This window comes from Cottoperca gobio, chromosome 23, assembly GCF_900634415.1.
Source record: "Cottoperca gobio chromosome 23, fCotGob3.1, whole genome shotgun sequence".
NCBI lineage: Eukaryota > Metazoa > Chordata > Actinopteri > Perciformes > Bovichtidae > Cottoperca > Cottoperca gobio.
In genome coordinates, this window is record NC_041377.1 from 15,856,721 (window position 1) to 15,871,744 (window position 15,024).

Consider the following 15,024-nt stretch of genomic DNA (forward strand, 5'->3'; position numbering starts at 1 on the left):
AGGACATTATGCTCAGTCAAAGGACTGTTGGAAGGTTAAGACTTGGTTTTAAAGTTCAGGTTAGAATTAGGTTCAGGTTAGGCATTTAGTTGTTATGATTAGGGGCTAGGGAATGAGGGTCCTCACAAGTATAAAAAGACAAATGTGCGTGCGTGTGTGTGAACAGACCTGGTGAGGTGACTTGAGCTCAGACGGGGCTCTGGTGAAAAAGAAGTGCAGCAGGGTGCTGTAGGGGAACAGCTCACCCACAGCTGGACTGCTGGCTATCAGCTCGCTGGTCTGAAACAGCAGCGGCCTGGAACACATCACACAGTCAGGAATAAAGTACCACACTGGTGTCTTCCCATGTTTCATTAAATACAAATCATGTATAATTTATATTGCTGGAACACATCACACAGTCAGGAATAAAGTACCACACTGGTGTCTTCCCATGTTTCATTAAATACAAATCATGTATAATTTATATTGCTGGAACAGGAACAATTTCAAAATATCTGGGGCCCATTTAGGAATTACGCTACTGTTGTAGACGAGCAATATTATTTGGATATTGTAATTGTGCCTATTATTATTATTTTATCATTCGTGTAAAGGAAGTTAATTTTATGTATTTATTTGTTATCATTTTAATATTGTTTGGTCATTAATATGTATGTATATAATATGTATAGGTTTATATTATTGTAATACCGGATATCTGTATCTTTCTTTTTTTATATGAAATATTGAAAACTCAATTAACATATTGTAGAAAATGTTCAGTGTTTCAATTGGTTTCTTTCTTTCCAAGCAGCAATTGGTTTCAGTCCATTTCAGTATGTTATAAAAAAATCATAACAAGTTTTGATCATATTTAGCTTATCAGGGATGGATTCAGTAGCAAACATGGATTATTTTCAAACCTCTCCTTGATGCTCCCTTGAACAAACTCTGACATTTGATTTGAGAGTCATTTACAGAACAGCAACCTTATTAATACAAAGAAGAAGACTTTGTGTTCCTGGTTCTATTAATAAGGTAGCTAGTGTTTGCAATTTGCAACATGCATTCATCTCAGAGGAAAGAGCTTCCTTAAACAAATTCCTGCCACTAACTTTATTACCTTGTGACTAGTGCAAAGGTGTTTTGTGGAGCATTACTTGTCTGAAGCATGTTTCAAGTTGATTTTAATAGTGGTTTCTATTCATTCCACTGCGCTATACACGATACAGTACATAATATAGTATATACTATGCTACACTATACACAAGCATGTACACGAGCACACACACCTGAAGGAGCGCAGCATCCTGTAAGGTTTCCCCAGATCAGACACTCTCCTGCACAGAGGAGCTACTGCCATTTCCATCTGACACACAAACAGCAAATAAACATTAACATGCAAACAGAGACATACAGTTCATTATAGTGAATTACCTTGGCATTGTTGAATGACAACACAAACAATCCGCCTCAGAAAGGTGTCACTCACCTGTGCAAAGTCGGCAGCCAACCTCATCTTGCCGCCCTCTCCCAGCGGCCGCAGAAGGCAAGTGTGGCGGATGAATAGCTCAATGGCCCTCTGAGCGATGGACTCAGTGCTCTCATAGATGAAGTCCACGCACAGGAAGTGTCTGAAGTAGTCGGCCATCACTCTGGAGATGAAGCCCTGCAGCTCCTTCATGTAGAGGGAGCACGGAACATCTGGCTTATCAGGGCTGGACAGAGGCCTGAAACCCACACACACATTGCACACATTTATTTATGTCTGCATAGTGTGTGTGAGTGTGTCCTAGGCTGCCATATATGAAAACAAGTAGTCTGCACCTATAACCCAGCTCTGAGATGATATTTAGGAGTGGTTGGTATTTAATGACCTTAGTCATAAAGGCTTCCTCTAGTCAAAGGTGTGGGTCTCTTCTAAAACAAACACTTTTCTGGACTCTAAGGGGGGGGGGGGGGGGGTGGTTATCCTTTACTATGAGGTCCACATTACATTCCTTTGTAAGCATAACAGCCATTCAAGATGTGTGACATTGTTTCATTGATCTTTTCTGTGGTGTGATGCAAACAATGAGGAACCTGAGTAGTTGTGGCATTGACTAGCAATCGGAGGTTTGTCAGTCAACAGCAATACCCATAGTTCCTGGGAGATCGGAAAGTGCTACCCCCTGGAACTAAATTGAGTATTAGTTACTCTAGTCCAAACACAGGTGAGTTCCTGAAATGATTCCTGGGTCCCTGGAAAAGTTCTTGCAGTGGAAACTAAATGTTGCTTACCCTGAAAAGTCTTCTTGGTGTAGTGTGATAATGATGGCCTCTATGGAGTCACTCACTGACTGCAGGAGAGGCTGCACTGCACTGCTCATCAGGATCTGCATCAAAAAAGAGGTAAAGAAACAAAGTGAGTCCTCTGATGTAACATTGTGTAAAGAATGGATGGTGGAAACATGAGTACGGAATTAAGGGCAAACCAAAATCTGAATCAAAACCTGTAAGCAGCTACTGTGCATCCACAAAAACCAAATCACATCTGAACTGAACCAACTGAAATTCAGTATCTGATCCTTTATGAGTTTGTGTCTCTGTGTGTGTGTGTGTGTGTGTGTGACAGGCATTTAAACCCTTATGGGATGCAGACAGATTCCCATAAAGAAAAAGTCTTCTTTGCAGGCCGATATAACCTGACACAGAACCATCAGTCATTGGAAATTTGTTTGGAAAAGGGCAGGCGCTTTCAAGAGATTTCTTGGCAGGTGATTGGATGAACCATCTGTCTATAACAGCCTTATTTCAACCAATCAGATCAACAGCGGCAGCTTCAGTGCCGTTCTTTGCCACCTAAACCACATACCGCATTACTTGAAGCTGTGCAAGGTAAAGTCCGATATGTGTAGGTTTAGAAAAGCAATCTGTGTGCATATTGCAGAGAAGATTTCTTCAAAATGAACCCATGTTTTTAGTAAAAAGACCAAGACCAAATCAGATGCCGAAATTAACACCAGATTTATTTTTCATTAATCTAAAAAAAATTATTGTAATTAAATTACTTACACACTTAATATTGGGCTCCACTGAGAATATAATTTACTGTGCAAATCCTGAAAAAAAGCTCAATTTCAATAATATACTAGAGAAGACGTTGTTCCCACTGATTATGCTTCAGTAGACACAGTTCAGCACAGGATAATATAGTTATTATACTAATGAAAGTGTGCCTTGGAAGCTTTGCTTTAAAGTAGCATTCATGATAAATACAAAAACATAGTACAAAAATCACTAACTAATTTGCCTACCAGAGATTGAGAGTGGTAAATTAATGAAAGATTAAATAGAAATATTAATTAAGAAGCTGCAGTGATACCTCCAAATTAGAAGACAGGGCCTCTTCAGCAGCTGGTGGGCATGACACCGATCCTGATATAATCTGTAAATACAAATCACAGGAAGTCAAAGGTTAACATGAAAATAAAGCAAAACATAATAATAAACTTAATTTGTATAGCACCTTTCGTGCATAAAAAGCAGCTCTACATCAAATAGAAAGTAATACAAAAAGAAACATTTTGAGATATCGATTAAAAGGTGACACACATACAACCATTAACATTTTTTATATCTTAAATTTAGAATTTCACGGGCAGGCTGTTCCACAGCTTTGGTCAATAGTAACAAAATACTTCGGTTTCTTAACCGTTGGTACATTTAATGCTGTAGAGCTCCATGCCCTGTTGCAAAGGTTGCAAGTACACAAGACGAGAGTCACCTATATATGGAGGTGCTTAACCATTAAAAGCTGACAAGGCAAAGATGCAAAAAAGTACTAGTGTTTTTGTTAAAGGTCCCATATTGTAAGTGATTTTTTGCACAGACACTATAATTTCGGCAGCATACTAGGGATTGCAAATTGTGATACATTGCTATTAAAAAATAACCAAGTATGGCACACAATTATTGATTTGATTAAGTAGCATATGGTGGTGGAACACCATATGCTACTTAATCAAATCAAATCAAATGTATTTATATAGCCCAATATCTCAAATTACACATTTGTCTCAGTGTGCTTTACAGACTACATCATACAACACCCTCCATCCTTAGACCCTCGCACTGCACGAGGAAAAACTCCCCAAAAGAAACCCCACAATTAAAGAAGGAAAAATGGAAGAAACCTCATAGGGAAAGGAGGAGGAGAGAGTTGTAAGTCCCCCGGCAGTCTAAGCCTATAGCAGCATAACTAGGGGTTTGGCTCAAGGCAAGCCTAAACCAGCCCCAACTATAAGCTTTATCAAAGAGGATCCACAGTAGAGGAGCTTGGTAGCTGAAGGTTCTGGCTGCCATTGTAATTTTGACTCTAGGAACCAAAATTAACCCTGCATTCTGGGAGCGCAATCTATAAGGTACTATGAGATCTTCAAGATAAACTGGAGCATGACCATTAATGGCGAATGGGAGTTAAAAGAGATGCGCTAACGATCGACCTTTTGGGCACCCCTGATATAGCTTTCCTCCGGTGATAAAGGGGAAATTTGAAAGAGGTCAACAGTTATTCAACACATATAGGTCAATATTAACGGTCCGGCTAATGCTAAATAGTGCAAAAAACGCCCTGCACTATATGCATCTGTTTTCCTATCTACCTCTTCCTATTTCACATCCTGTCTTTGTCCCTATGTCCCTCCCTCTGCCTGTCTAGAATACATTTGCACTCTGTTTCTCACACAGTAAAATGTTAAAGGCTTGTGGATGAATATTTAATGCTGGAGTAATCTGTTTTTTTATTCTATTAATCAGCGTGGCTGCTGTGCCAGGACACACCATACATCTTTAATGATGGAAGCTGAAAGAACACACTGCAACCCTGCTTTTCCTTTTACCCCACTTTAATTTCCTTTACTCCCTTTCATGTACGCGTTTGTGTGTCCAATGAACATCTCTATGCATTGGAAAGGTAATAATCGAATCACACAAGAGAGTTAGAGAGCTGTGTGTCCTAATGTGTGTGCCATGGTGGAGTCACACCTGTGGAGGCAAAAATGTAGTTAACTAATCTACATATTACGATACACTAGAAACTAAAGAAAAAACTACCATTGACAGAAGCACGGAGCAACACACATTGATGCTATCTAAATAAAAACAAAGTTAAAAACATTTCCTCAGTTAGAACTTAGCAAGTTAGAACTCCCTAGTGTGATACAAACTCCAGGCAATGTAGCGAGCATATGCAAAAACATCTTTCTGCAATTCAGTAAAGCTGATTAAGCAGATAGAAAGAGAACCTGCTTATTCATATTATATGCGTCTTATATCTCTGTGTTCTCTTAAAATGTAGAGAGTTGTTGATGTTCTCATCTGCCTTGGTGTGTGCAGTTGAGAAACCCCAAATGTGTTTTTACATAAAGATCATTCACATTTTCTAAAGCTCCTTTCAGTCATAGTCCTTTTTTTGTAAATGTGATGGCAATTTAACATGGTCGGACCTTGTGACATTTCTGTATCACTTTCAGCACCATCCATCCATCCATCGTCTACCGCTTATCCGGGATCGGGTCGCGGGGGCAGCAGCTCCAGTAAGGAACCCCAATCTTCCCTTCTCCGGGCCACATCCTCCAGCTCCGACTGGGGGATCCCGAGGCGTTCCCAGGCCAGAGAGGAGATATAATCTCTCCACCGAGTCCTGGGTCTTCCCCGGGGTCTCCTCCCAGCTGGACGTGCCTGGAACACCTCCCTAGGGAGGCGCCCAGGTGGCATCCTTACTAGATGCCCGAACCACCTCAACTGGCTCCTTTCAACGTAAAGGAGCAGCGGCTCTACTCCGAGTCTCTCACGGATGGCTGAGCTTCTCACCCTATCTCTAAGGGAGACGCCAGCCACCCGTCTGAGAAAACCCATTTCGGCCGCTTGTACCCGTGATCTCGTTCTTTCGGTCATGACCCAGCCTTCATGACCATAGGTGAGGGTAGGAACGAAGATCGACCGGTAGATTGAGAGCTTTGCCTTCTGGCTCAGCTCTCTTTTCGTCACAACGGTGCGGTAAAGTGACTGTAATACCGCCCCCGCTGCTCCGATTCTCCGGCCAATCTCTCGCTCCATTGTCCCCTCACTCGCAAACAAGACCCCGAGGTACTTAAACTCCTTCACTTGGGGTAATGGCTCATTCCCTACCCGGAGTAGGCAATCCACCGGTTTCCTGCTGAGAGCCATGGCCTCAGATTTGGAGGTGCTGATCCTCATCCCAACCGCTTCACACTCGGCTGCGAACCGATCCAGTGACTGTTGAAGGTCACAGACCGATGATGCCATAAGGACCACATCATCTGCAAAGAGCAGCGATGAGATCCTCAGGTCACCGAACTGCAACCCCTCTCCTCCACGACTACGCCTCGATATCCTATCCATGAAAATCACGAACAGGATTGGTGATAAAGCGCAGCCCTGGCGGAGGCCAACATTCACTGGAAACGAGTCCGACTTACTGCCGAGTATTCGGACACAACTCTCGCTTTGGGCGTACAGGGATTGGATGGCCCTCAAAAGTGACCCCCTCACCCCATACTCCCGCAGCACCTCCCACAGTATCACCCGGGGGACCCGGTCATATGCCTTCTCCAGATCCACAAAACACATGTAGACCGGATGGGCGTACTCCCAGGCCCCCTCCAGGATCCTTGCGAGAGTGAAGAGTTGGTCCGTTGTTCCACGACCAGGACGGAATCCGCATTGTTCCTCTTCAATCAGAGGTTCGACTACCGGCCGAACCCTCCTTTCCAGTACCTTGGAGTAGACTTTACCAGGGAGGCTGAGAAGTGTGATACCCCTGTAGTTGGCACACACTCTCTGGTCCCCCTTTTTAAATAGGGGAACCACCACCCCGGTCTGCCAACCCCTAGGCACTGTCCCAGACTTCCACGCAATGTTGACGAGGCGTGTCAACCAAGACAGCCCCTCAACACCCAAAGCCTTCAGCATTTCTGGACGGATCTCATCAACCCCTGCGGCTTTGCCACTGTGGAGTTGTTTGACTACCTCAGTGACTTCCATCAAGGAAATTGACGATGATCCCCCATCAGCTTCCAGCTCTGCCTCAACCATAGAGGGCGTGTTAGTCGGATTCAGGAGTTCCTCAAAGTGCTCCTTCCACCGGCCGATAACCTTCTCAGTTGAAGTCAGCAGGGTCCCACCCTTGCTGTACACAGCTTGGATGGTTCCTCGCTTCCCCCTCCTGAGGTGCCGGATGGTTTTCCAGAAGCACCTTGGTGCCGACCGAAAGTCCTTCTCCATAGCTTCTCCGAACTTCTCCCACACCCGCTGCTTTGCCTCTGATACGGCAGAAGCTGCCGCCCTTCTAGTCCTTCGATACCCTGCAACTGTTTCCGGAGTCCTCCCGGATAACATAACCCGGAAGGACTCCTTCTTCAGTCGGACGGCTTCCCTGACCACCGGGGTCCACCACGGTGTTCGAGGGTTACCGCCCCTTGAGGCACCTAAGACCTTGAGACCACAGCTCATCACCGCAGCTTCAGCAATAGAGGTTTTGAACATCGCCCACTCAGGTTCAATGCCCCCAACCTCCACAGGGATGGCTGAAAAGCTCCGCCGGAGGTGTGAGTTAAAGATCCCCAGGACAGGGGCTTCCTCCAGACGTTCCCAGTTCACCCGCACTACCCGTTTGGGTTTACCAGGTCTGTCCAGAGTCTTCCCCCACCCCTTGATCCAACTCACCACCAGATGGTGATCAGTCGACAGCTCCGCCCCTCTCTTCACCCGAGTGTCCAAAACATGCGGCCTCAGGTCAGATGATACGATTACGAAATCGATCATTGACCTTTGGCCTAGGGTGCTCTGGTACCACGTGCACTTATGAGCATCCTTATGTTCGAACATGGTGTTTGTTATGGCCATTCCATGGCTAGCACAGAAGTCCAATAACAAACGACCGTTCGGGTTTAGATCAGGGAGGCCCTTCCTCCCAATCACGCCTCTCCAGGTGTCTCCATCGTTTCCCACGTGTGCGTTGAAGTCTCCTAGCAAGACTACGGAGTCCCCTACTGGAGCCCCCTGCAGGGCTCCATTCAGGGTCTCCAAGAAGGCCGAATACTCAGAACTGCGGTTTGGGGCATAGGCACAAACAACAGTCAGAGTTTTCCCCCCCATAACCCGAAGGCGTAGGGAGGCGACCCTCTCGTCCACCGGGATAAACTCCAACATAGCGGCATGTTGTACAAGCTAACTTTCAGCACGGCACAACTAAATGCCATTATATTAACATAAAGAATACAACTGTACAAGAGATACACAGAGACGGAATCACTGCGATATATCTATCAGTTTAAGTATTAGAAGTCTGGAAATCAGCCAATATCAAGTTGTTGAGGAGATTCTTCTCAGATCAGATCCTGTAAAAAAAAGAATTCTTCTCGTTGCAGTGCAGGGCAAAAGACCAGTAGTCCATCCCTATACCTGCAGTTTGCATGGATTGAACTATACATATCGAGCAAAACGTTTTACACTATATAGCATAGAAAATTAAGTTTTAACAGACTATAGAGCACAATCAAATAAATCATGAATTGAGCGTCCCTCACACTTACTGATGTTTTTTTACACAAAAATGTTCACATGTATGCACATTTTGAAAGAAGTGTGTTTAGATGATCAGCGGGGTAAAATGACAATGGAGTCTGGTGGTTTTGAGGAGAGTATATTAATTATAATAATTACCAAATCCCTGTTTTTTTTATTGTTTATTCACTTCAACGGACGTCATTGAGCTTTTCTGTGCCAGCCAGTCCAACTGGCTATCAAATGGCCACCGCTCTGCACTGCACTCATATGGCGGTAACCGCCGATAGCACCGCCATGACAGATGACTTTGTTGCTAAAACATAATGCCCACCCTCCGGTTACCCCGCAGGGTAACGCTGTTGGCTCTGTCAGCAATGTTGCCGTTGCTGCACCATGTTGAGAGCCTTGTGGAGTCAATCCCTCTACTCTAAATTTCAAATTGAGAACCTTCAAGTAACTACATGCTGGAATAAAGGCAATTTAATTCCTGATTTTTTAAAAAGATGGTAGTGTTTACTGTCTGGAGGCTACTGGGTCTTGAATATTCAGCTGTGGCGCTGGGGGGCGCTGGAGCTTCAGTTAGCGGCTGTGATGGTTCAGATTTGGCCGGCAAAAACCCCAGCATCGAGACACAGCGGGCTGGGTTTATCCTGTGTAGCTGCAGCAACAGAACAGAAAGCCCTGAAGCTGGGGTGATTCTGGCTGAATTTGAGTTAACTGCTAACTGAAGCTCCATCCGTCCACCTCTGCACGCTCTAGTCATAGCCAAGCAGCCACCTGGCGAGGCAAGGGTGCAAGTTGTTTTCTCGTTTCTGCAACAACAAACTATCAAACTTACAGGGATCAAGGATGTATTATTAACACGCTCTCGAGTCACAGCACTATTCACCGTCCTCTGTACTGAGGGCAGACTGGCTAAAGTGACAGTAGATAATAATAATAATAATAATACATTTTATTTATCAAGCACTTTTAAAAGATACTCAAAGACGCTTAAATAACGCTTTGATAATGTTAGTTCATCCGATCTATGACAATCGATGTTATTTGCTGGTGTATTTGTTCATTAGACAGACAGTATTTATTACAGACTCTTACCTTGGCCACAGCCTGCTGCAAACGGTAGAGGGAGTTGACCACGGCAACATTCCTCCTCTGGCCCTCTGTCAATGGACCAATCACCTGACTGGATTCACCCTGAGTGCACAACTGCAGACAGAGGGACACATGGGAAGTCAGTGCATGGTATTTAGACAGGATACACACAATAGAACCAATTTTTTTTGTTATACTGTTGATTTATCTATACATTACATATGGACACATGGTGGGTTAAGAAGATAGAGAGATACAACTGAAAACCTTATAATTCAGAATTTTAGACCGACCAACATGCACACACACAATGCTGACTGTACACACCAGCTGTTCAGACTTGACACAGAAGAGTTGCACGGTCTTCGCAGCATTCTTGGACACAGCCAGAGAGAGGTTTGGATCTACCGATGCTACATTCAGCTCACTGCAAACATTCAAACAAAAAAAAATAATAAAATAAGACAGATTTTCCAATCCATTGAAATAATGTAATCAAATAAGACCATGTGGTATTAAGGGAGAAACTGATCATGTATTTGTTGGTCAGATAAAATAAGAAAGATCAAAATTGTGTATTAATACATTAATACAGCAATAATGTCAAGTTATTTAAAATGCCTCACACATTAAATCATTCATTTCATTGTGACCAATGCAGAGTTTTATATTTTAGAATTACATGCAAATTCTATCAGTTAGTTGTAAATGGTGAACAAACCAAATGTTATATTTTTATATTTTCTGGGAAACAATACTTTGTATTATTATAACATTATACACATAACTACTAAAATAAACAGTATAATACTCAGACAACTAATATTTGATCATGTTTGTCATTTTGATTCATACACTGGAACTCAAAAGCTTGGTTACTTTAGGTTCCTTCAGTTTTATGGATCTTAAAAAGTTACATCATGATTTTGTTGGCCACCTGGGGGCAGTGGAAACCAGTTATGACCCATTAGTGAATTTATTAGAAAATTGTCATTGTAAAAAATATAGATTATAGCGCCATTAAAGTAAACTTTTAAGTGACATTGTGATCTGCCAAAAAAGTAACGAAGTAAACGGAGTCGTTTCTGGGTTTTCATCTTTTGTCCATTTCTTCCTTCTGCGATAACCAAGATTAAGAAAGTGCTTTTTGGTGCAAAGTCAGAGAGATTGTCGGAAAACATTGTGGACTGCTTATTCAATGCTGCCAACACATTCACCGTGTTTTATATCCTACTTTATTTATTTACGATAATATTGTGTAAATAATCCAGCACATCTTATATTTTATTTCATATATACTTTTAATTATTTAATTTTGACCTTTCTCTTACCTGTAGTTATTTATGTCCTGCAACACCCACATTTCCCCTCCAGGGATCAAAAAAGGCTAATCTTATTTTAATGATTGTGTCACTTCCAGTGGGTCTCTGCTGTAAGGCAGACAAACTGGCATGAACTGTGCTTGCCTGCTTATGGTCTTGATGATGCTGTCCAGCTCGTCGTTGGAGGGCGGGTTGCGGCCGCCCATCGGGAACACGAGGTTGATAGGATCAAACAGGCGAGAGAGGGACTTGGAAAGGTAGGCTGCCTCGTACGGCTGCAGAGAGTCCTTCAGAGCCTTCTCTGGGCTTCTCACACACACACACACACACACACACACACACACACACACACACACACACACACACACACACACACACACACACACACGAAGCGTTAGACACAAAATCTAAAATTATGCAGAGTGCACATACATACTGTAATTGACGTGTGTGTTCAGATTTGAACAGACAAGAAATGTTTGAGAAACTATTATTAGTAACATGGATATGGTGACTGAACACACTGTTCTTTTTACTTGTCAACAACAGGCATTAAGATCATACAATGGCATCACTTCACTGTAAGGTAGCATTTACAAATTCAACATTTCAAATCTGTCAAAGTATAATGATATTCACAATCTATTTATTGTCTCATGTTGGCATATAATAATCTCTAATTAGCTAGAATATCTGTGCTGACATTTAATAATTGAGCACTTAAAGTGCAGACATAAATGGAAGCAAAATGCCACTGGGTCTCATCTTATTACTATTCAGTGCATACATGCTACTAGAGGTTTGTGTGTGTGTGTGTGTGTGTGTGTGTGTGTGTGTGTGTGTCTGTGTGTGTGTGTGTACAGTATTCAACATGATTATCTCATGACTGTATATAATTGTGATGTTCCATGTATAGTTGTGAAGTATCATGGTTTAACCAGACTGAAGGAAAAAGACACTTTAAATATTTCACACACCAGATATGTTGTCGTCAGTGCTAGGTGAGGCTGAAATGCGTTTCTGAAACGCTGATACAAAACATTTTTCGATGTGTTTCCTTGAGCTGTGATAATTGTTTTAGCCAGCAGCTTTACTGCCTGGTATGTACAGGACTGTCTCAGAAAATTAGAATATTGTGATAAAGTTCTTTATTTTCTGTAATGCAATTAAAAAAACAAAAATGTCATACATTCTGGATTCATTACAAATCAACTGAAATATTGCAAGCCTTTTATTATTTTAATATTGCTGATTATGGCATACAGCTTAAGAAAACTCAAATATCCTATCTCTAAATATTAGAATATCATGAAAAAGTATACTAGTAGGGTGTTCAACGAATCACTTGAATCGTCTAATTAACTCGAAACACCTGCAAGGGTTTCCTGAGCCTTGAAAAACACTCAGCTTGGTTCAGTAAACTAAATCACAAGTATGGGGAAGACTGCTGATCTGACTGCTGTCCAGAGGACCATCATTGACACCCTCCATCAGGAGGGTAAGACACAAAAAGAAATGTCTCAAAGAGCAAGCTGTTCACAGAGTGCAGTTTCAAAGCACATCCACAAAAAAGTCTGTTGGAAGGGGGAAATGTGGCAGGAAACGCTGCACAACCAAGAGAGATGACCGCAGCCTTAACAGCATTGTGAAGAAGAGTCGTTTCCAGAATTTGGGGGAGCTTCAAAGACAGTGGACTGAAGCTGGAGTCCAGGTATCAAAAGCCACTGTTCACAGACGTATCCGGGAAATGGGCTACAATAGCCGTATTCCCATGGTCAAGCCACTTCTGAACTCAAGACAACGGAAGAAGCGTCTGACTTGGGCTATGGAAAAGAAGCACTGGACAGTTGCAGAGTGGTCCAAAGACCTCTTTTCAGACGAAAGCAAGTTTTGTATTTCATTTGGAAGTCAAGGCGCCAGAGTCTGGAGAAAGGCTGGAGAGGAGCAAAATCCAAGTTGCTTGAAATCCAGTGTGAAGTTCCCACAGTCAGCGATGGTTTGGGGAGCCATGTCAGCTGCTGGTGTTGGTCCACTGTGTTTCATCAAGCCCAGAGTAAATGCAGCTGTGTACCAAGAGATTTTAGAGCACTACATGCTTCCGTCTGCTGAAAAGCTCTATGGAGATGAGGAATTCATTTTCCAGCATGATTTGGCACCTGCCCACAGTGCCAAAACCACCAGTAACTGGTGTACTGACCATGGCATTACTGTCCTCGATTGGCCTGCCAATTCCCCTGACCTGAACCCCATAGAGAATATGTGGGGTATTGTGAAGAAGAAGCTGAAAGACACCAGACCCAACAATGCTAATGAGCTAAAGGCCGCTATTGAAGCATCCTGGGCATCCATAACACCTCAGCAATGCCACAGGCTGATTGCCTCCATGCCACACCGCATTGATGCAGTAATCCGTGCAAAAGGATTCCCAACTAAGTACTGAGTGCATTAATGGACATTTTCAAATGTTTGATTTTGTTTTGCTGTTATAAATCTTTTTTTTTTACTTGGTCTGAGGAACTATTCTAATTTTTTGAGATAGGAATTTTGAGTTTTCTTAAGCTGTAAGCCATAATCAGCAATATTAAAATAATAAAAGGCTTGCAATATTTCAGTTGATTTGTAATGAATCCAGAATGCATGACATTTTTATTTTTTTAAATTGCATTACAGAAAATAAAGAACTTTATCACAATATTCTAATTTTCTGAGACAGTCCTGTATATTGCACTTGGTCATTAGTGCTCATACAAGAGAAGAGGTTTCTGTCATGTCTTCACTCCCTCTCCACCTGTTAAATTATTCCTTTGTTTCTCAGTCTCTCCTCCTTTCTGCTCCTGCTTCATTTCACACTTCTCCCTCCTACCTTCTTTTCATTCTAAAACTACAGATAAACCGATCACATTTCTTCTCTCCTGATACCAATTCCAATACCTGAACTTAATAGGGATTCAGATACAAGTGATGATTTTTCTGGAGCTGATTGTTGTTTGAATTAAGTAACAAAAGGCTGGAATTCTACACACCACTTCCTAATAACACGCTAGGTGGATATTTACATAGACCAATATTCTGTTTAGGCTTGTGCTGATTTTATTCTTGCTGAGATTGTAGTGTAGTGACACATATTGGTAGAGCTGCAAATAACGATTATTTTCATTATCGTAATTGTTTGGTTTATAAAACGTCAGAAAATAGTGAAAAATCTCAGTTCCTCAAAGTCCGAGGTCATGTCTTTAAATGTCTTGTTTTGTCATTCCAAAATCCAAAGATATTCAGTTTAACATAAAAACAGACAAAAGCAGGAAATCTCCATTTGTAAGAGGCTGTTAACAGCCCTTTCTGCCATTTTTGCATGAAAAATTACTTTTTAGTTTTAGTATTGTAAAATATATCTCCTTTGGGCATTGTTTTACTGCGAAACTGGACTTAGTACTTAGTATGGAACAAGGACAGTCTACTTCACTGGTATGAACTGCAACAGCTGGAACACATAAACACGAGCGACTCCTATTCGTATGAACACCAGCAAATATCAGTCAGACGAGTCCACCATGCTCAGATAGTTAGAGGGACTGGCACTGGACATGTTTCAATTCCATGCAGCAAAAATCTCGAACCCGACCAGATCACAGATGACCAAAACACTGGTTGTTTGTTGAAGTGCTTGTTCACTTATAGCTGAACTTGTAACTAAAGTGTTACTCTAAACAAACAAAACACAAATATGCTCCAAAATAAAGTTCTCCACCCTGGTTCACACCAAACAAAATAGCCTGTAAGTGTGATCACACCCTGAAGTGAGTCTGATTGTGTTGCCGTCTTTGTGTGTTCTCACTTATAGTCCTGTTTTCCATGTGTGAAGAGGTCCTGGCTGTCTGTCTCTGCGGCGCTGATGTCCAAAGATGCGTCCATCACTCCGTTGCTTGTTAGTGCCCCCTGCAGGCTGGCGCTGTACTGCTGCAGGCGGCGCCACAGCTCGTTGTACAGTCGCAACAGCTTAGGATACTCTCCTTCAAACGCCTGCTTTAGGAAGGACGAGGCTAGAGGGAGAGAG

At 42.4% G+C, this 15,024-nt stretch overlaps 1 protein-coding gene across 1 annotated transcript in view; it reads right to left on the bottom strand.

The window, feature by feature from the left end:
• cog5 (component of oligomeric golgi complex 5) overlaps positions 1 to 15,024 on the bottom strand; it is a 63,026-nt gene that overhangs the window by 2,625 nt on the left and 45,377 nt on the right. The window contains exons 12-20 of the mRNA XM_029462305.1: positions 14,806 to 15,010; positions 11,115 to 11,276; positions 9,976 to 10,075; positions 9,652 to 9,762; positions 3,347 to 3,409; positions 2,263 to 2,357; positions 1,475 to 1,712; positions 1,275 to 1,351; positions 169 to 295 (exon numbers count right to left, since the gene is read on the bottom strand). Coding sequence (XP_029318165.1) covers positions 169 to 295; positions 1,275 to 1,351; positions 1,475 to 1,712; positions 2,263 to 2,357; positions 3,347 to 3,409; positions 9,652 to 9,762; positions 9,976 to 10,075; positions 11,115 to 11,276; positions 14,806 to 15,010 — 1,178 coding nt within the window. The remainder of the gene's footprint in view (positions 1 to 168; positions 296 to 1,274; positions 1,352 to 1,474; positions 1,713 to 2,262; positions 2,358 to 3,346; positions 3,410 to 9,651; positions 9,763 to 9,975; positions 10,076 to 11,114; positions 11,277 to 14,805; positions 15,011 to 15,024) is intronic.